The sequence below is a fragment of the Schistocerca piceifrons genome, chromosome X (genome assembly GCF_021461385.2).
Source record: "Schistocerca piceifrons isolate TAMUIC-IGC-003096 chromosome X, iqSchPice1.1, whole genome shotgun sequence".
Lineage (NCBI taxonomy): Eukaryota > Metazoa > Arthropoda > Insecta > Orthoptera > Acrididae > Schistocerca > Schistocerca piceifrons.
This window is the reverse complement of record NC_060149.1, coordinates 272,642,776-272,665,791: the sequence shown is the minus strand read 5'-3', so window position 1 is coordinate 272,665,791 and position 23,016 is coordinate 272,642,776. Positions and strand designations below refer to the sequence as shown.

General features: G+C 38.7%; 1 protein-coding gene across 1 annotated transcript in view; it reads right to left on the bottom strand.

The window, feature by feature from the left end:
* Positions 1 to 248: 248 nt before the first annotated feature.
* LOC124721581 (26S proteasome non-ATPase regulatory subunit 5-like) overlaps positions 249 to 23,016 on the bottom strand; it is a 197,084-nt gene continuing 174,316 nt past the window's right edge. The window contains exons 7-8 of the mRNA XM_047246625.1: positions 22,463 to 22,652; positions 249 to 1,008 (exon numbers count right to left, since the gene is read on the bottom strand). Of these exons, the coding sequence (XP_047102581.1) occupies positions 797 to 1,008; positions 22,463 to 22,652 (402 nt within the window). The 3' untranslated portion in view covers positions 249 to 796. The remainder of the gene's footprint in view (positions 1,009 to 22,462; positions 22,653 to 23,016) is intronic.

The following is a 23,016-nucleotide window of genomic DNA, read 5'->3' as shown; positions in this document are numbered from 1 at the left end:
TCCACAGGAGGTTTCCTGTACGTTTAAAAATTGTACGCCATTGTATTTCCTTATCTTCAAGTTAAGAAAAGTAAATGAATTATTCACTAAAATATAATGTGTCTGGTTGCAGTTTTCGTCTTCACTGGTATTTCATCATGGATCAAACAAGTTAAGGTTAATTCAAAATAAAAACATTTATTGGTAGATATATGTAACAGTTAACAGTTTCATGAAACAAGAATCTAGTATTAAGAAAACAACTCCTCTTTCTTCTTAGCTGAAACGTTCAGAACAGTAAATATAATTGAAATTAGATTTCCACAGCCAGTACAAATGTCTCAGATTTCATGACTAAAAATAAAGCCAACACACAAATCATTTAAAACGAAAACATATCCAATATCTTTTAAGACTGAGTACTACATGAAGAACAAACAGCAATAACTTAATATTTTTTTGGCGGAAATATACCTCTAACATAAAGTCCTGAGTAGTCTAGATTTTGTTATTTTGACAGAGTTTTGAGTTTTAAAAGCTACCCTAATATATCTGTATGTAATGTCACTAATTAAGGACTTTTTCATAAATAAAAAACACTGCTTTTGGAGCAAAATTTCTAAAAACATGTCAATATGTTAATGGGTGAATTAAATAAACAAATTTTATAAAATGCTGCTATACTGAACATTACTTTGGTTGTGATTCACAAGGTCCACAAATTACTGAAACATACAGAAACAACAACATAACATTGTGATATTTTAATACCAACAGCTACTCAGTCTTCAGTTCTCCTGGGTACCATGTAATGCAGTTAATTTGCCTTCTCTTCAACAGCAACTTCTGTACTAGCTTCAATATAGAATGGTCCACGATTTACGTACTCTCTCATTTGAGACAATATGTTTGGGCTGAATACAGACTCAGCTATATGTGAATGAAGTAGAGACCGTATAATTTCATACTTTATTTCTCTACTTTCCTTACTACTGGCCCTCTTTCTGTCTAACAGGAACTCAATCAGCCCTGAAAGTATATTTTGTTTGGTTAGATACATGCACAATAATCTCTCTCTCTCTCTCTCTCTCTCTCTCTCTCTCTCTCACACACACACACACACACACACACTTTTCACACTTAAAATAAACTAAAATTAGTGATATATCAACACCAACATGGCAAGAAGGATAAAGGCAATCAAAATGAACTTTTTAGCTATGATTAAATAACATGACAATACACAAATATTTAGGTTTACAGAACATGCTCTCTGGCAGAGAATTACAGAAACCAGTCATATTAATGTGGCCTCTGCCTATGTTTGATGTGCAATAACCACTTGCAGACAGCAAGTGGCGGCACTAGTAGTAGCTGGTATATGGAGGGTGTCAGAGGTGTGGGAAACTAGTTTAGTCATTGTTGTAATGTGCCGAAAGGGCATGATAATTGGCTTTTGGGCCAAGGGTGGAAGCATTTCCAAAAGGCAAAATTTGGGGACAGAGAGAGAGAGAGAGTGTGTGTGTGTGTGTGTGTGTGTGTGTGTGTGTGTGTGTGTGTGTGTGTGCCGTGCAAGGAAAAATGGTGCTATCCAAAACAGATGCTGCGGCAATTGTGGTATACTACGGGCTACAGACGACACAGGTGAGTGATGACTATACAGAAATGTGCAGATGATGATGATAGTGGTGGTGGTGGTGGTGGTGGTGGTGGTGGTGGTGGTGGTTGGTTTGTGGGGTGCTCAACTGCGCAGTCATCAGCATCCATACAAAGTCCAAATTTTTACACAGTCAAATTTTTTTACCCAATCCAATCTAGTCAGACATGGATGATGATGATATGGTGAGGACATCACAAACACCCAGTCCCCGGGCATAGAAAATCCCCAAACCGGCCTGGAATCGAACCCAGAACCCTGTGATCCAGAGGCAGCAATGCTTGCCACTATACCACAGACTGTCCAGATGAACCAAGGGGCTACCAAAAGTGTCTCCTTAATGACCATGCAGTGAATGTTGCTGCATATGAGCCTCTGCAACAGGTACCTGGTTCACGCATCAATGTTGACTGCAGTTCATGAGTGGTGACGGCCAGAATTTGATTGCCCATACAGTAAATGGACATCCACTGAGTGGCGACAGGTGGCCTTTTCAGATGAATTGTGTTTTATGTTCTATCAGACTCATGCCTGTTAGTGTGTATGGCATAAACATCTGAAAGTAAACACTCTGCAACTATAGTCAGAATGTTATGGTTTGGGAAATGTGTTTGTGTCATTCTCTGGGTGATCTCATCATTGTGGAAGGCACAATGGATAACCACATGTATGAATCTATCCTTGGAGACCCTGTCCACTCCCATGTGCAGATTGTTTTTCCTCACCATGATGGCATCTGCCAGCAGGGCAATGCAACATGTCACATAACTCACAGTTTATGAGCATGGTTTTAAAACCACCACGATGTGATTACTGTACTCCCCTGGCCATTAAACTCTCTGGATTTAAACCCAATCAAGAATCTGTAGCACCATCTGAGTTGGGCTGTTCACGCCATGGATCCTCAACTGAGAAACCTAGAACAGCTGTCAAAACACTGTAGTTGGCATGGCACCGCATCGCTGTTAGTAAGTTCCAGAACCTCACTGACACTCTCCCTGTACATCTTGCATAGTCTGCACCGCAAAGGGGGGTTATTCAGGCTTTTGACAGATGGTCCCATTAATGTGACCAGACAGTTTAAGTATGGTGTGAAACCCATCACCTGCAATCAGAGTTTTCAGAGTTTTGAAGCATCTCTGCATGGAATCAAAGTAGGCCAGAGTATTTCACTGGTGAGCCTTTCATAACATAGTTTGTATGCAAGATGACAAGACAAAGCATTGGAGGAGGAATGTGACACCCAAGTTGCCCATCAACAATATCCCACAGTTGATGGGCAACATGTCCATCTAACATGCAAAAGGAAGATTAGGGTGTAACATCCCATCAATGATGAAATCATTATACTTGAATGACAAGCTTGGACTTACGAAGAAAATCACCTGTGCCCTTTCAAAGAAACCATCCTGGCAATTACCTGTAGTGATGTAGGGAAATTGTGGAAAACCTAAATCTGAATGGCTGAAGAGCTATTTAAACTGCTTTCATCATGTATATGAAGCAAATGGCTTATAACTCCATCACGTAGTTCAGTGGTCAAACAGGCAGAACAGGGAAAGAGTGGTAACAACGTTTTTTCAAAGAAAGTTTTTACATTGCTTGCCACATAAATTTGCATGTTCATGCTGAAGTATGGCACATGGAGTACCTCTTTCACTAGAACCTTCATAATGATGTAATAGTTGTTGTTCAGATGCTCTCAATATGTAAGAGTCACTTATACCAGCATAGTAATCTCTCCCCTCCCCCCCCCCCCCCCAAAGTAATGAGCATATTCAGAAATGACTAGGGATAAATGGCCAATTAAAAATATTGAACTATTCATATGTGTAGTTAACTGTTATATTCAGAACTTTCCTATAGTGTTAACAGATCTTATTTGTGTGTCTAAGTTGGTATTAAAAAATTTGACAGCATGAAACTATAAGTTTTAAAATAACTTGGCAAATGACAGTGAATTAATCAGCCTAGCACTTTTGATTTGCATTGAATTCTTTTAGTAAAACATGAAACTGTTAATGTATTATTATTATTATTATTATTATTATTATTATTATTATTATTGGTTACCACACCAACATAATGAGACTGCACTTATCAAATTTATGACAAGGCTTTAAATAATCTTTCTCTCCTGTATTTACAGAAAAACCACAATCACCAATACCACAATCCCTGCAAGATAACATCATCCAAAAATGTGCATTTTCCTGTACATGGTGCATGGTATCATATCAATTTCATTATCAAAATCTGCCTTTCAAATTGAATTAAAGACAATCAAATTTACCATTTTCAGTAATGACTATAGCTCTGACTGATAACATTCTACAAAAAAGGAAAATGTGTAAAATCACTACACTTCTGTACGCTGGCCAACAGGAACCAGTTGCTCTGGTCAAATTACATGATCCAGTACCCATTTTTACTGCATTTTACCCTCTTCTATCCATTGGTTCGTGTTGTCACAGTAACAACATACCCTGTATGACCTTGGGTATTGTCATATGACAAACCTACTTTGCAGAGATTGACCACTCTGCCCCTCAAACTTACATGCTGTATTATGCCTACTGATGTTATCAAGGATACTGGCATTTGCCTTCATGTTTCCACTTGGTGTGATTGCTTTTTGGAGATTAGGCCTGGCACATAATACTGACCTTTCTAGAATCAAAAGAGAGGACACTGCTAGGCCTACATGTCTACCACCTTTTCACAATGTTAATTATTTATTACTAGTACATTTTTCTGTCCACACCCCAAGTTTTGGTTCACTCAGACTATTCTTGGTGCATGCTGCAATTTTCATGGATTTTATTGTATATCATTTATTCATTCACACAGCATGTTCTACAAATTCTGTCATGAAGATAAGTCTGCAGGGGCTTAGAATGTGTCAAATTATATGTTAATTGTGAGTGGCAGCTACTTTAGGCCATTTCAGAAATGTACACTAACAACCATTTACAACTAGTGCTATACTCTTGCAGATAACTGTGAGAATTACTTCCCGAGTTCTTTATTGCTATATATCAGGGCTTAACAACTGGCCGGTTTTGAGCACGAGTACTCGCGTCTGCTCAGGCACGTGCTCACGAGCAGGTGCAAGGTCGCGGAGTAGGGAGGGAGGGGAAATGCGCGCACACGTTTGAATAGGGCCGCAGCGTGCCTATTGAATTCGCGCCGACTGTGTAACGTTTAAAGTACTACGATCAGCTCTAAGAGTCACTTCACTGGTTAAGAATCATGTCAAGTCGCCGTTGTGTAACCCCAACCATGCTTTTGCAGTTCAACCCCCATTGGGTGGAATTGTATCTGTTTACAGAAAAAGATGGTGTTGCAAAATGTTTAGTATGTCACAAAACACTTAATTCTTTTAGGAAATTTAATTTGCAGCGACATTATATGTCGTACCACGCGAAAGACTACGGAAGTGGAAAATGTGATGGACCAGATCATGCAGAGGAAGTTATTAAACTTAAAAGGAAGCTATCCGCAGAAGATCTGGACGACGAAGAAAAATCAACTGAGGCAGCTCTCAGAGTGAGTTACAAAATTGCTTTGCTTTTAGCGAAATCCCTGCGCTCCTTCACTGATGGCGATTTAATAAAAGAATGTTTGGTAGTTGCAGCGGAACATTTGTGTCCATCTCAAGTTGAACAGTTTCGGATTGTGCCATTATCTAACATGACCATTATGCATCGCATAGAGGACATGGCAGACGATGTCCAGAGCCAGCTTGCAAATATCTGTAAAGATTTTATGGCGTATCCTCTAGCTCTGGACGAAAGTGTTGATATCACTGGAACAGCTCAGCCTGCCATATTTATTAGAGGTGTTAATAGAGATCTTCAGGTGAGGGACGAGCTCCTCGATGTAGTAGCCATGAAGAACACTACAACCGGAGGTGATATTTTAAGTAGTGTTGAAGAAAGTGTTGAAAATATAGGATTGTCGTGGAATTCTTTAGTTTCAGTGTCTACAGACGGTGCACCAGCGATGACAGGGAAAAAACAATATTTCGTTGTGCTGTTGAAGATGAAAATGCAAAAACTGACCGTGCCGAATGAAATAAGGGGCATTCACTGTGTGATCCACCAGGAAAACTTATGTGCAAAGAGTATCACTCTAAAAAATGTGATGAGTGTTGTTGTTCGTACAACCAATTATATAAGGAAACATGGGCTACAACACAGGCAATTTAAAAGCTTTCTTGAGGCTGTAGAAAGCCAGTATGGTAGCCTGCCTTATTACAGCGAGGTCCGCTGGCTTAGTCGTGGCAAATTATTAAATCGATTTTTTTGCCTATTAGATGAGATAAATACGTTCATGGAAGTAAATAACATGTGTGTTCCTGAATTGAAAGAGCCTTCATGGAAATGTGATCTCGCGTTCTTAGCAGATTTAACTAGCCATCTGAATGCTTTGAACATTTAAAGATCTGCTAATTACTCATTTCATAGATCGAATACGAGCGTTTAAAATGAAACTGACACTTTGGGCGAGTCAGCTGGAAACAGGAAATGTAGCTCATTTTCTTAAATTATCATCCATGCAAGATGTTCACAAAGACTGTGAATGTTATTCACATAGTTTAGTTGCCCTTAAGGAAGAATTTGATCAACGCTTTCAAGATCTGACAGCACTAGACAGTGATTTTGATCTGTTCTCCTCTCCATATTCAGCGAATATTGAAGAGATTTGTCCTGAGCTGTAACTAGAAGTTATTGACCTGCAGTGTGACAGAGAATACAATTTTCAGAACAAGAAAAACATTTTGGAATTCTACAGACACTTCCCTCAGGATAGATTTCCTCGTTTGCACAAACTGGCGGCTACAATAATATGAATGTTCGGTTCCACGTATGTTTGTGAACAACTGTTCTCTGCAATGAAATGTAACAAGACGCGCCTGAGAAACGCACTGTCTGATCGAAATTTCAACTGCACGCTGCGCCTACAATGCACAAGAACAATTACACCGAACATAGACGCAATTGTAAAGGGCAAAAAGTACAAGATAACCGAGAATCCTATACTTCAGTGACACCTTTTATTGTGTAACAGTTCACAAATTAATACGAATGTAGAGGCATACACTAAACTAATAAAATTATGTGGCACGTGTACATTCTCCTTTATTTGTTTCATTCGTCGCAGTAATAATTCATGAGTGATATCCCTGCAGGTGGCTGCGGATTTACATTGACTGGCGGCAGCTGTTGTGTGCCCCACGTGACTCTCCCCACTCTCTGCTCTGGTCCGGTAGTGGGGGTAGCGTGCTCGCGCTGCTCCGTGCTCGCGCCTTGCTGCTCACAGCTTGCTCCGCGAGCACGTATGTTGTGAAGCCCTGCTATACATCTTAGCGGAAGGGCAATGGCTTTTTTCAAAGCAACTGTCTTTCCACTGATACTATTCAGCTGCTGTTTTTAGCTAATACTTCAGCCTAAGCATAAAAATTTTGAGCATTATCTACTGTCTATAAGTTACTGTTATAAGTTCAGCAGTGTATTCCCAATCTCGTAATATACCACTTTCCTTCCCTTCCTTTTGACTTCCCATCATATTTTCTTACAATTTTTTCTCCATATAATTTAAAACCTTCTATATATTACGTCTACCTTCCAACCTTCCTGAGTCTGCTTGTTACTAAATTGCCATCCGAGCCCTTGATACTCACACAGCTGCTTCTCTTTTCTTTAATTTTCCTACATGTGACACCTATCTTTTCCATACTATTGTATCCTTTTACAACTTGCAATTTTGCACTTTCTGTCATTCTCATTTTTTAGAGTTCTGTATTACCTTTTACCCGCTTCATTTGATGTGTTTTTATATTATCTCCTTTCATGAATTCAATCTATAGTTTTATTTAAGCAATATATCTAGGATTCGACAAGGGTGAGAATGATGGCATTTCTTTATATATTACTGAATTTCTTGCATTGGTTTGCCCATTAGGAAACAGTACAGTGGTTACATTTTAACAGCATGTAAATAAATATCTGGAGCTTATTGCAATGTTCAACTTTGTGTGTGTGTGTGTGTGTGTGTGTGTGTGTGTGTGTGTGTGTGTGTCTCAACAATACCAGTCCTCATATATTTTCAAGTTGAAAATGGTAATCATATACAATTTTTATGTCTTAAAAGAAAAGTGGCATATTCCACAAGGAAATCAACTTACTAATGATCACTGTCACAGCCACTGCCTCAACTTGTGTATCATCTCTAATGACTAGTCTCCTGCATTTTACAACTCTTTACGGGAGTATATGCTGCAAGGAATATTTTTGATAATTTAAGGGTTAGCTGCTGCCATTGGGTCAATGTGAACTCCAGTTAACACCTCTACGGCATGACCACATCTGTGTGATAACTGTTTCTGTCTTCTACCTATTTCAGCCTTTAAGTAAACTTGCCTTTACCACTGATATGATCAGTTATTTGTTTTGTATGTTTTCACTGTATGCACATAAGGCTTACTCTTTCCCACAGCCAAGAACAACATGAGGATAGGACCACTATGAACTGATATTCCATTTATAAGGAAAATTAGAATCGATCGAGATGACACTGTTGAAACAAGTGAACATGATATACATTCTGAGTGGATTGGCTATTCAGCTAATGGAACTTTGAATGCATCTGCTAAATAATTGTTACTCGAATAAGGATTTTTGTTTATTTATTTACCAAATGCTTCAGCACAATATTTGTAAAACTATGTGTGTGTGTGTGTGTGTGGGGGGGGGGGGGGGAGAGGGAGGGGTAATGCAGTGCAATGTTAGTGTTGTATGACAATGATGAGAGAAAAGAGAGGATGAAACCCAGTGCCAGCACACAGCCTACTCCTCTCAAATAGTACCAAAGAGGCCGCCAAGCTTAACATCCCCATCCAATGGACGGATCAGCATCAACAGTGTCCCCCTTCACTTCATGAGACACTGCAGAGAGGTTTTGTATTTAAACCAGGACATTGGTGCGAAGTATGGTGATCAGGAACTTCACGCCACCACCTCTCCTCCCCTAGTTGGGGATTCAGACTGGCTTACCCCCGAGTCTAGTGCCACCACACAAGTGTGTGTTAGTGATCCCGGGCACAGAGGCAGGTAACTCGAAAATGGATGAGCAGACTAAATGACAAACAAAACCAATCAGTTAGAAAAGAAGACAAACTAGGAGCTTCAGGGCTAGATATAGCAGTAAATACTCTGGCAAAACTGTTTTCCCTTTATTCTGATGATAAATCAATGGATGGCAGTATTGTATACACTAATACATACATTATGAAACTATGTGGACAGTGTGACAGGTCCAGAGATGCACAAGATATGCTGAGAAGAATGCTGTTTAGGGTTTTGTGCTACATGCAGAACTTCTCATCTCCGAGTGGGGTATAGGGGAGCCTGATGTATTCTCAGTTACACTACTACATAGAAGCCTGATGTATTCTCAGTTACACTACTACATAGAAGATTCCTATTTTTTTCTTGATGATAAAAACTGCAAAAATGAGAAACAAAAAACTGAAAAGTTCGTATGGATTTATCAAATCATCACAAGATAGGTATTTGAAGATGTATACTCTTTGAATGAGTTCACATCACAATGATATACTCTCAATCTCAAGGATGATTACTTTGCAACCACACAGGCCAAGAAGGGGGGAAAACTGACATATGAGTCTTTGCTTTGGCAGATCCCAGAAGAGAAGGGGAATGGAGGAGAGGCTGAAAGCTGGGAGGAAGAGCAGCACACAAGTGGGACAGAAATGTGGTGTCAGTGAGCCTGCCCTGGTACAGGGGAGTTGCATGTAACTTGCAAAGGGGGGTGGGTGGAGGAAGGGGGGGGATGAGGAGGAGGAAGAGGAGGAGGAGGAGACAACAGCAGATAGAACAATGCATTGGTAGATTAATGGAGTAAGTGGGAAGCACAAGGACAAGGGTTGGTGTGGGCGTGTGAGTGTGGGACATGGGCTAGTGAAAACTGAGGTCAAGAGGCATGCAGGATCAAAGGATGTGTTGTAAGGACAATTCCCATCCAAGTATCCAGAGAAACTGGTGATGTACGAGGGATCCAGATGGCAGCAATAATTGAAGTTGACCATTTTGTGGTATGTCATATGGTGTCTGGAACCACTGGGTGGTCAACTTCACTTCTGTCCACAGTTTTGAAGTGGCAATCATTCAAGTAAACACTATGTCATGCCCACATAAAAGACTGTGCATAAGTTTCAGTACAGTTGGTAAATAACACGACATGACTGAAATATGATTTGCTGGTTGGGTGTACACAATATACTGTCAAAAAAAATTAATTGTTAATATGGCGGCAATGAGAGAGAGATTCACATCCTTCAAACTCTCCACAGAAAGCTACATATAATAACTGAACACGGGGAGTACACAGCAGGCACCAGACAGACAGATGAAAACAATGTGGGGCCTTTCTTTTATCTCAGCCTATATGGCACATACTGAAGTCAGTGTCAGCAATCCTTCATTTTAGACAAGAAATGTTATATATGTTTGGTTTCTTTCTACCAATAAAATCCAGTTTTGCTTACAGTATGCAAATCAAATGGTAACATTCCAAAAGAGAAAGACAGATTACAATTGCTCAGCTTCATTTACATTACAATGTGTTACATTTCTTAGAAAATAAATGAGTAGTACGTAATCATAATTTTGTACAGTAATCCCCACGTGGAAATCTTGTACGCTTGGTGCTCTGAAGCTTGTAAGTATTTTTAAAAAAGACACATTACTATACACCACGAGCTTGCCAGACACATATTCAGGCATTGAGTGTTTACTATGGCCAATAAGTGTGGCTGTTTAGCATTTGACAGCTATAACATGTACACACGACAACTTGTGTATCATAATGTAAGCTTACTGGACTGATCCATGTGCTCTACCATGCATGCACTGCCTCTCTGTGAGCACAGTGCAGTACTGTTCAGTAAGATACTTATATTTCAAGGGGACATTGTATGTAAACATGGGTAAATGGAAGGACGTGAGGGAGTGGCAAAAGGGGGTAATAATGTTTGGCCATGCCCATGGCAATTCAGTACAGTATAACCCTGCTTTTACATTTCCGGAATTAAAGTTTCCTGCCGTTTATGATATTTTTTTATCACTCTCTTCAAATTTCATATGTTCACAATGTTAATTCGCACCCGTTTTTATGTTAACATATCAGTAATTTTCCCATGATTTATGTTTTATGAAACAATTTTCGACAAGGAAAGAAACTGGTGCGATTGACATAAAATGATGCAGGCACAGCATTTGCCTTCAAGTAGTGTTTACATACATTTTACGTTTAACTTTCTTGACACCAGGTGCTCCACTTAGCAAATCTTAAGTCAGAAAAAAATGTAATTTGTATCCTGCCGCTGCCAACCACAACTCGGCGTTGTGGCTGATAGGAGTAACTGCTTCAATAGAAGACGGAAGAACTCCTGAGGAACATTCATTTGTTTCGAGTCGACACCGACTTTATCTGTCAGTACTGTGTGCTACAATAAGTACTACCCTTAATTTATTGTATCAGCATCGTTTCTGCATTAGCTTTACCCTGTGATGATGATCCCATACGGAGGGTATCCATTTTACAGTATTTGTAACTTGCTAATATATGGTAATTTCCTTTTGGTCTGTATACACATTGCACTCAACATATTTCTTAACAAAATGATCCACCACTTTGAAGAGGCCTTTCTGCAAAAACCAGTAAGAATAAATAATAATAATAATAATAATAATAATAATAATAGAAACAAGAGTTGGATTACACCAGCTATAAAAATCTCTTGCAAACATAAAAGAATACTCCACATGTTATGTAAACAAAGTAGTGACTCCCCCCAACTAACAGAATACTATAAAAACTACACATGTATCCTAAGAAGAGTGATCAGACAAGCAAAAAGGATGCAGAATGATGAGTACATTGACAAATCCAGCAATAAAGTAAAAGCAATGTGGAATATCATAAAAAGGGAAAGAGGGGAAATGAAAGTTTCACACACGAACATAGAAATCAAACTCAACAATGAATCTATATCTAATCCCGAAGTTGTGTGTGAACTCTTTCAACAATTTCTTTACGAGCATAGCTGAAAAACTGGTCCAAAATAATCCTAACACAAATTACCGACCAGCAAACCAAAAATATAACACATGTGCAGAGTCAATTTTCATTACCAAAGTCACTGAAAATGATGTTGCAAAAGCCCTCAGAGAGTTAAAAAATTCATATTCAGCTGGAATTGATGGTTTCCCAGCAGCTGTAATCAAAAATTGTGAACACACAATTGCTGAACCATTAACTCACTTCTGTGACTGTTCTTTCCAGGCAGGTATCTTCCCTGAAGCTCTGAAACTTTCTCAAGTAATTCCTGTCTTCAAAAAAGGTGATGATAAAGATATGAATAACTACAGGCCTATCTCAATCTCATCCCGCTTTTCTAAAGTTTTTGAAAAAATAATGTACAAAAAAATGATGGACTTCATTGAAAAAAAGATTTACTAAGTTTAGCTCGACATGGGTTCAGAAGCAACAAATCTACTGAAACTGCAGTATATGATTGCATAAATACGCTTTTAGAACTGTTAGATAGAAAACAACCCATAACAGGCATATTTCTGGATCTGTCAAAGGCTTTTGACACTGTTGACCAAAAAATATTACTGGAAAAATTAGAACACTACGGTATCAGAGGAATTGCAAACAACCGGACTGCTACATTCCTAACCAATTGGATGCAGAGAGTCAGCATGAAATATACTAATAGACAAAGCAACTCAATAACCGAAATACTATCAAGTAATAAAACCGTAAAGCAAGGTGTTCCACAGGGCTCAGTATTGGGACCCCTACTTTTCCTCCTGTATTTTAATGATTTGAGCCTGAATGTTGATGCACACAAAACAATAATATTTGCTGATGACACAACTGTACTCCTCAAAGGGGAGAATACAGAGGCTGTGCAAAAAGCTGTGAACTTGGCCACTGAACAACTCAGCAGCTGGGCAAAAATCAACAGATTAACTATCAACACCAAAAAGACAGCTTCCATTTACTTTCACATAACACAAAATGCAAATTCCTCTCAGCCATTTGTCACTATAAATAACCAGTCAATAGATACCGACACTGTTTTCAAATTCCCGGGTCTGTGGGTTCAAGATAACCTGAAATGGAATACATATACAGGAAAGGTAAATGCCAGGATTTGTACTGGCTGTTACGCATTGAGTGTACTGAAAACATGTGCTAGCCTCAAAACATTAACCAGTGCATGCTACGCTTACATACAAGCCCACCTAAAATATGGTGTAATATTCTGGGGAAATTCTCCAATTGCTCTGAGCACATTCAGAATCCAGAAGAGAGCAATGAGGATTATTACTGGGAGCAAACCCAGAGACTCCTGCAAACCCATCTTCAGAAAGTTGGAAATCCTTACACTGCCTTGCCTCTACATTCTTGAGACTCTAAAATTTTTCAGAAACCACATAGTGCCAACTGACCCCAGAGTCGTAAAAAATAGTGAAATACATGAACACAACACCAGGAAAAACGCAAACCTGCATGTTATATGTACAAACACTCAACTGTGTAAAAAGGGAGTTTTCCACATAGGCCTCCAACTGTTCAACAATCTTCCCACTAGTATTAAGTCCATCGAAGACAACATTAAATTTAGCAAAGCCGTGAAGTCATATTTGTTGTGTCACTGTTTTTACTCTGTAAATGAATACTTAGAACAGTAATCTTGCTGTTTGTGTTAAATTGAAAACATTGAGCAATATAATACATTAGGATACTATAGGCCTATGTTAATATATGTTAACAATGTTAAATGATATTTTCCGACATCTGCAACACACTGTGTACCACCAGATCACATGGAATAAATAAATAAATAAAGTACAGTGTTGTTTGCTATCTAAGGTTGGCAATGCAACAAAGCCTGTTCCTACAGCCAAAGCGAGTCGATTTCAGTCGATACAGCTACTCTCAACAACTGCTGTGCGAAGAGTTTGTGTGTGTTACTTTGTTTGTGTGTACCGCATAGTGTGTTCGTGGCCTTGTGTGAGGTGATCTAAGTCTGTGGTTAGTTGTTTCATTCACATTGTTGTTTTCTGTCGCAGTTTAGGATGGAAAATGCCGGTACTGCCAAAAGAGACAGGAAAATCCTTTCTATGGAAGAAAAAGTCAAAATTCTGGAAAGAGTTGATGCTCACCGTGGAACGTGTTGCATTAGCACAGAGTTTAGGAACACCGGTATCTACATTGAACACTATCAAGAAAAACAGGGAGACTATTTTGGAAAGTGTAAGTAACAGTGGGCCAAATTCCAAAAAAATGAAATATGCCAGCTATTCGAAATACGCAGAATTGGAAGAAATTATGAAGAACTGGTTTCAGGCAGCACGTGCATCGAATATTCCAAGAAACAGTGTGATGATGTGTGAAAAGGCACTGAAAGTTGCCAATGTACTTGGGATGGAGGACTTCACAGCATCAAATGGGTGGATAGATAGATTCAAGAAGTGGTACACTGTAGTGTATAAAACTGTATGTGGCGAAGAAAACAGTGTGGACATAAAATCTGTTACAGAATGGCAGAGTGGCTGGTTACAAGAATTTTTGAAACAGTATAAACTGAAGGATATCTTCAATATTAACAAAACAGGTCTCTTTTACAGTGTATTGCCAAATAAAATGCTTGCCTCTAAAAGCAAAAACTGCCATGGAGGTAAACACAGCAAAGTTTGCCTGACAGTAATGTTAGGCACTGACAAATCTAAAAAACACTACCAACAAACTAAAGTGCCAACAAAAAAGTGTTGATGACATCGGAATTATTCGAGAGAGAATTACATTGTCTTGATGCAAGAATGGGTACTCACAACAGAAAAATTCTCCTCTTAATGGACTGTTGCCCTGCGCATCCCAGAAATATAAGCCTACATAATGTGTAATTAGAGACACAGCCACCAAACTGCACAAGCAAATTACAACCTTTGGATTTGGGTATCACCCATGCCTTCAAAACACACTATAGGAAGGTGATTGCGCAGAAGGTATTAACTTCGATGGAAGTTGGGAAAGACCCAACCTCCTTTAAAGTGTCAATTTTAGATGCTTTGCATTATATTGCGAAGGCATGGACAGAAGTTACATTGGCCACCATCTCCAATTGCTTCCACAAAGCGGGATTCATCGAAGCCGATGGTACAAACGGATCTGATGCACCAGACGTGAGTGTTAGTGACAGCGGTGAAAAACTGCTTGCTTCATCATGGGAAAAGCTGCAGCTTCAGCATCCGGTTCACGATTTCCTACACATTAAAGACGACGACGTCACTGTGGAAAGTATTTCTGTTGATGACGTCAGCGACTTTCACACACAAGAAAATGCAGAAAGTGACAGTGATAGTGATAGTGATGAGGACAATGAGGTTCCCTCATTTGCAGTTGTCAATGCAGCACAGTGGAAACAATTAAGAAATATATTTCAGCTGCAAATGTTAATGACAAAGTCCTCCAATGTGTTTATGAACTCGAAAACCACATTGAAAAAATTCATCAAACAAAATTAGAACAACCCATAATTTTGGACTTTTTGCCAAAAAGTAGTAACTACTCTACTCATTTGTTAACGTCGTGTTAATAGACCAGCCAAATTAAAAGTCAGTGTAATAAATATAAAGGGCATATTAATGTTTTGTAAATGTGTGCTAGAAATGCTTAAGTGTAGTATTGTTTGCTTCCCTGTAATTTTGGCTGTAGATACAGACCGATCTCTATCGTAACCCCAATGTCCACGTTGATTTGAAAGTGTCAGTTTGGCTAGGATCTGACTAAGTCAGTGAGTGTGAAATAAAGGCTGCAGTGACAGATTGATCTGTAGTGTAGTGCCATATTTAACGTACTTTACGATATTTCACGCACCTATATATAAAAAATCAAAAACAGCAAGATAAATGACCGGTACTGTATACATCTGCTGACACCACTTTCGCAGGAAAGTTACACTAAAAATGATGCAGTTTAGAGAGGTCTTTAATGCAGTATACACTTGACATGCACTTTTCATAGGCACCAAGTATAAATACTAAAACTACCAACTGCATCACTTTAGCTTTCCAAACACGTAAATCAACATGGCGGTCGCGTGGTTTGCATTAGTTTTAATGCGATTTGTTGTGCTACACTGTCAGTGAATGTCATATCACCTGCTAAACATAGCACTAAATTCAGATAACCTTTAATAAAAATAAACATTCCCTGATGAGTAGTTTTTGCCTTTTATCTACATGTATCATATAAAACTAAGAAAATGGAAAGGGGGGCCCCATACACAACCAGTAAAACAGTTTACGCCATTTTTTTTCAAGTCCCTTGAAAAGTGTAAAAGCGGGGTTATGCTCTATGTGAAGTTCCTGATAAATTAATGGTGAGTGGGAGAGATGTTGTATCACAATAATGGGGCTTTTCTTTCCTCAGCTGAGCTATACAAACAGCAGTTTTTAACCAATGACCGGTATATTTGAAACGGCAATAAAAACTAAACGAGCAGCGATAGAAATACACCGTTTGTTGCAATATGCTTGGGACAACAGTACATTTTCAGGCGGACAAACTTTCGAAATTACAGTAGTTTACAATTTTCAACAACAGATGGCGCTGCAAGTGATGTGAAAGATATAGAAGACAATGCAGTCTGTGGGTGCGCCATTCTGTACGTCGTCTTTCTGCTGTAAGCGTGTGCTGTTCACAACGTGCAAGTGTGCTGTAGACAACATGGTTTATTCCTTAGAACAGAGGATTTTTCTGGTGTTGGAATTCCACCGCCTAGAACACAGTGTTGTTGCAACAAGACGAAGTTTTCAATGGAGGTTTAATGTAACCAAAGGACCGAAAAGCGATGCAATAAAGGATCTGTTTGAAAAATTTCAACGGACTGGGAACGTGACGGATGAACGTGCTGGAAAGGTAGGGCGACCGTGTACGGCAACCACAGAGGGCAACGCGCAGCTAGTGCAGCAGGTGATCCAACAGCGGCCTCGGGTTTCCGTTCACCGTGTTGCAGCAGCGGTCCAAATGACGCCAACGTCCACGTATCGTCTCATGCACCAGAGTTTACACCTCTATCCATACAAAATTCAAACGCGGCAACCCCTCAGCACCACTACCATTGCTGCACGAGAGACATTCGCTAACGATATAGTGTACAGGATTGATGACGGCGATATGCATGTGGGCAGCATTTGGTTTACTGACGAAGCTTATTTTTACCTGGACGGCTTCGTCAATAAACAGAACTGGCGCATATGGGGAACCGAAAAGCCCCATCGTCCCTGCATCCTCATAAAGTACTGGTCTGGGCCGCCATTTCTTCCAAAGGAATCATTGGCCCATTTTTCAGATCTGAAACGATTACTGCATCACGCTATCTGGACATTCTTCGTGAATTTGTGGTGGTACTAACTGCCTTAGACGACACTGCGAACACCTCGTGGTTTATGCAAGATGGTGCCCGGCCACATCGCACGGCCGACGTCTTTAATTTCCTGAATGAATATTTCGATGATCGTGTGATTGCTTTGGGCTATCCGAAACATACAGGAGGCGGCGTGGATTGGCCTCCCTATTCGCCAGACATGAACCCCTGTGACTTCTTTCTGTGGGGACACTTGAAAGACCAGGTGTACCGCCAGAATCCAGAAACAATTGAACAGCTGAAGCAGTACATCTCATCTGCATGTGAAGCCATTCCGCCAGACACGTTGTCAAAGGTTTCAGGTAATTTCATTCAGAGACTACGCCATATTATTGCTACGCATGGTGGATATGTGGAAAATATCGTACTATAGAGTTTCCGAGACCGCAGCGCCATCTGTTGTTGAAAATTGTAACTACTGAAATTTCGAAAGTTTGTCTGCCTGAAAATGTACTGTTGTCCCAAGAATATTGCAACAAACGGTGTATTTCTATCGCTGCTCGTTTAGTTTTTATTGCCGTTTCAAATATACCGGTCATTTTTGAAACACCCTGTATATGGAATAATGTTCACATAATTAATGCATTCTGAAATATTGAGTATTTTAAAATCTGTGATTTATAAAAGTTAATGAAATCAATCTTCAATGTTGGGTTAAAAACACAGAATTCCCTGAGCTTTTATGATAGTCCTGAAATTCCCTGAGATTCTCTTGATTTTTCCAGGTAAAATGTAATTCTATAAGCTTTCCTAGTTTTCCAGAAGAATTCTCACCCTGCACATAAAGATGATAACAGCAAAGTTCATTGGACTGGAACAGTATGTGGCTCATTTTCTGAATACTCCCCCACCCTATTACCTCTCAATTGGCCTGCAAAAATCACCTGACTTGAACCCCCATAGAAAATCTGCGGGGCATGTTGGAACAGTGAGTAAAATGCTGACATCAGCATTGCCCCAATTTGGTCGAATTGTATGATCCAATCCTCAGAGAGCATCTTACCCTGGAAGTGATGTATATGCACACCCTTGTGGATTCACTTCCTAACTGCAACCAGGTGGTTATCAAGTCCAGGGGTGGAACAACATGGTATTACACGACGCTTATCTAGGGGTGACTAATGTTTTGTTCGGTGTGGTTACATCAATTTTAACATCATAAAGATTTCATACTTTACACACCTGTCATTTGATATAGTCATAAATTATAGGTGCCACAGATGATTTGATTTTTTATTGGTCCAGTTTTATCATACGCCACACATTGTACAATTGATGTTGGACACGTCAAAGATAAGTTACAATAATACATAGTATTAGGAAAATAGTAGGCAAATTAAAAATAGGTACCTATTACAATTAATTTTTTTACGTATTCAGAAATTCTCTGACAGAGTAGAAACAGTGCTTTATTGGAAATGCTTTTAGTTTAGCTTTAAATATAGGTAGTAGTATTACTGTTTTTACTACTTTTGGAAATTCTACATTAAAATAGTGAAGAAAGATGCTCTGAAAACTCATGTACATGCTATCAACATTGTTCTGAGTGGAAATGCTTTCCCAGTTTTCCTTCGCCAGTAAGAGATTAAAAATTCTAATGTTATCTTCAGAAAAGATTCTTTCTTCAACTACTTTTTCGGAACTGCTAGTACTTGTTGGCACTTCTATACACAGCAGCTGTGCCTCATGATCACTATAACTATGCTCAGTACTTTGCTTGTGAATCTGTAATTTGTTTCTGAGATGAATATTTGGTCAATAATGGAATTTGTGCATTCTGTTAATCTTGTTGGGCAGTGTATTGTGGGGATCATACTGAATGTGTTGGTCATATTTTTCAAAGCATCTCTGGTGCTGCTGTCTTTTGAAAAATCAAAATTGAAATCCCCACAAAGCACTATCTTCATATTTAGTGTACTGATCCTGTTAGGCAGAACATCTAGTTTATTCATGAAGACTGGCAGGTTTCCACTCGGTGCTCTATATATGTTAATAACTATGAAATTAAGCTCTGGCAGTTTAGTAATGGAAAGTTCAAAGTCTTTTCAATTGAGTCAATATAACTTTTACTGACATCACAGAACTTTATTTGTTCTTTCACAAAGATAGCAGAGCCAACATGTTTGGAAAACTCTCAGCTAAAATGATTTGCTAACCTATATCCTGAGATTGAGGTTAATTTTACTTTGTCATTTTGTAGCCAATGTTCAGTAATGCCAATTATGTCTACATTTAGTGCATACTGGAGTAGTGCTTCCAACATGGAAATTTTATTTGTGAGTGACTGAATGTTATGGTGTAGTATAGCAAAATCTGGGTATTTGGTAACTTTAGTTGAAACAGTTTCTGATTCTTTATCTAATGGCATTTCTAATACAGCACTTACCCTAAAATTTTTTTGATATCTTTCTTGTGTGTGGCTTTTATTTGATGGTGGCAATCAGCAGGTGAGTTAAATTCTGGAGCTTGTATAAGTTTTGCTTCATCCACATCTGTCCTCTTCGGTTTAAACCATTTCATAATTTTCATCTGGCTGACGACTTGATTGTTTCTCACCTAATCAGTTTAAACCACTTAGTAATTTGCGTTTGGCTGATGGCACAGCTTGTAACTCATCTACAGCACTTCTTAATCTCCGTTTGTTTGCCACTTATACTTTTTTCCTCGCTCTTCTTCGAAATGCGAGTACATATTTTTTCGGCTAGTAATTTATTTCCTGGCATATTTAAATGAAGTCCATGGACTGTATGGAACCTTTGCTCCAATCTGTTTATATCTACGGTATCGACATTCTTAAAGTTAGTGCATATTTCAGTGATACACTCGTTTGCAACATTAATTTCGCGGTTCACACACGACCAAGGTGGTAAATCATGACGATGTGGGATGTTCCCAATGAGTACATTTTTGTGGGTTAAATTATTTAAACATTTCCTCATTTCTGTAATAACCTTATATGTCTTGTTTCTATAGATGTCGTTTGATCCTTCTATTAACATGGCGAAATCATCTTTATTCAAGCTAGCTATGTCAGTTAATGCTGTTAGGTCCATTATTTCACTCAATGGAGCCCCTGGCTTTATGAAACCAGATGCCTTGAAACTACATGTTCTCATCAACATTGCAGAAATTTCACGGCTGTCTATCACCTAACACACAGATTGTTTTGTGTTTCACACCTTTCGTAACCAGAGGATTTAAGGTTCTTCTCATCTGACTAGTGTTTTTTTGCCGCACATATTTTAAATGTTCTTCAGTTTGCAGTTTCCCTGGAGATACATTTTTTAACGTAGTTTCCTTTTTTGCATTGAAGACTGAGGTAGTGTAGGTGTGCGCACTTATTTTCGGAGTTTTTAGAATATCTCCTGATGCTATATTTTCACTGTGACCTACTTACAATGAGGAATGTTTTGCCTACTTTGTTTTCCAACTTTTCAACCCTTTCCGATGTGTTCATTGAATTCACGGCAGAAAGCACTTCAAAAGATTTTTTTTGCACTAAATTTTCATTGTCTTTCAGATCTTTTACCTACTGAGTACAACTTCCTTCAGTCATTACCTTCCATTTTCCCGAGACCGAGTATTCTTTCTTCATTAGCGTCACATTTTTCAGATTGTGGTTTACTTATTTCCACTTTTTGATTGTCGAATTTTGGCCGCAATCTTGACTGGAAAGTGTGAAAGTGCGTGTGAAGAATTCTGAACATTGAGCAAGTGAAATTTTATGTCTAAAAAAGTGAGCTGCAATGAGCAGTGTAATTTAACTTTTTGCAACCAATGAGGATTTACTCTGTTTGCAAGACAGGACTGGTATATAAGCTTTATACACCAGAATACTGGCATGGTAATCAAATGTTTTTACATGTAATTCAGGATGTACAGAAAGATGTCTTTATAAGAAGATATCGGATTTGCCACTTAAATGTCGATGAAGCACCTGTAGCACGTGAGCCTTAGGCATGAGTGCTGATGTATAAAACACCTCCAATTCCCTTGGTATGTCATCTACGACACATATCCCTGAAGCAACCCCAAGTAAACATTACATTCAGTTATTCATAGATGACAGTAACTAACACATACACTCATAATACATACTACTATCCCCTCTAAAAGTTAATAATATTTGTAAAAAAAAAAAAAACTGAATCATTTGTTACAAACCTACAAGAAGATACCTTCATGCATGTATCGAGCAGTAGTTTTGTGAAGAATGGCATATGGATTTTCTATCTGCCAACTGCTGCTGTTTCAATCTGAAATTATATGGTATTCCTTTCTTATCCCTCCCTCCACCTACACGTTCTCTTATAGTAATACCAGAATTTAGTATATTTCAACAAAAATAATAACTTTTTGAAAATATAATGTAACTGGATTGATAAAAAAAAAAAATCTACTCACTAAGTGGTGGTAGGAGACATTTCAGAGCCAGGTGCTTAATCTACTGGCAGAAGGATTGAAGGGTGAAGGAAAGGACTGGTGAGGTCTAGGAAATGGGGAGAATTTGGGGAAAGTCAACCAGTATCCTTGGTCAGGGGATACTTACTAGGCGGGATGAGAAGGAAAGACTAACTGCTAACACAGAGTCTTTTGTTCTCATCTTGTCCGGTAAGTCTCCCCTGACCTGGGGTTCTGGACGACTTCTCCAAACCCTCCCCATTTCCTAAACCTCACCAGTCCTTTTCCTTGACCCCTCTGTCCTCACCTTCAACCCTTCTGGTAGCCGAAGGAGCCTCTGGCTCCGAAAGCTTGCACATTTAAATACCTTTATATGTGTGTTCTCCTGCTGATGCTTGGTGAGTGCATTTTTTATCTACATAATTAAAGAATTTAATATACACAAAGATAGAGTGACAGTCAGTTTGAAATGGACGCGGTAAATTTTTGGATACTACTATTTTTAATGGGACCACATGGATCCTCACACGAAGTAATTTAAGGAAAAATAAATCAAGACTGCTGGACAGGGATTTGAATCTCACCCTTCCCAAATAAGGGTCTAGTATCCCAACAGATGTAACATTTCACTTATAAAAAAGTAAAATGACAATGAAGGACGACACTACCTTGTCAAAGTGAAACAACACTGCCAGAGAACATAGTACTTCATTCCATGGTAACACAGAATTTGGTCATTATCTAAAAATCAAGTTTAATATAATAACCTAAGACTACTGAATAAATTTTTAATTCACTGTCCCAAACCTACTTAGCAGAACACTGAAACACACTTCTTGATTCTCTTTGTGTATATGAAAATATCAAGTGCACAGAAATCATATACTACTGACCAATTTGTTTATTGATTTCCTGGACTCCCCATGGCTGTTCTGCAATAACTTGTATGAGCTTGAGACCTGCCAACTGCACGTCAGGAAATGGCTGGTAACAGTATGCAATAATTAAATCCAATGGAGTTGCATGTATCCTGGAAAACCAGTGATTTGTCACATGCAGCAATTCTTCTGTCTGCTCTTCAGGCTATGTTGAGAAGAAGACAAACACACATTAATCTTCAATTCTATAATATCTTGATTCCAATATTTATAAAGTATGACATGAATCAGCATATGTAAATATAGTGGAAACCCACTTTTACACTTTCATTATTTAGATAATGAAACACTGCATCTGATACATATTTTTCCATGATAAGCAGAATGTATTTCGAGAATTTATTCTCACTGTCAAGTGCAAATATTTATTTAAGTATATTATGTGATTGTTCTGTGTTGTTTTCTGCCTCTCTTGCACTGTAGTGGTCTTTTTTGAGGTTATAATATATACCATGCCCCTCCATTATGCAGAAAACCACACACACACAAACCGTAACTCACACTGCTTG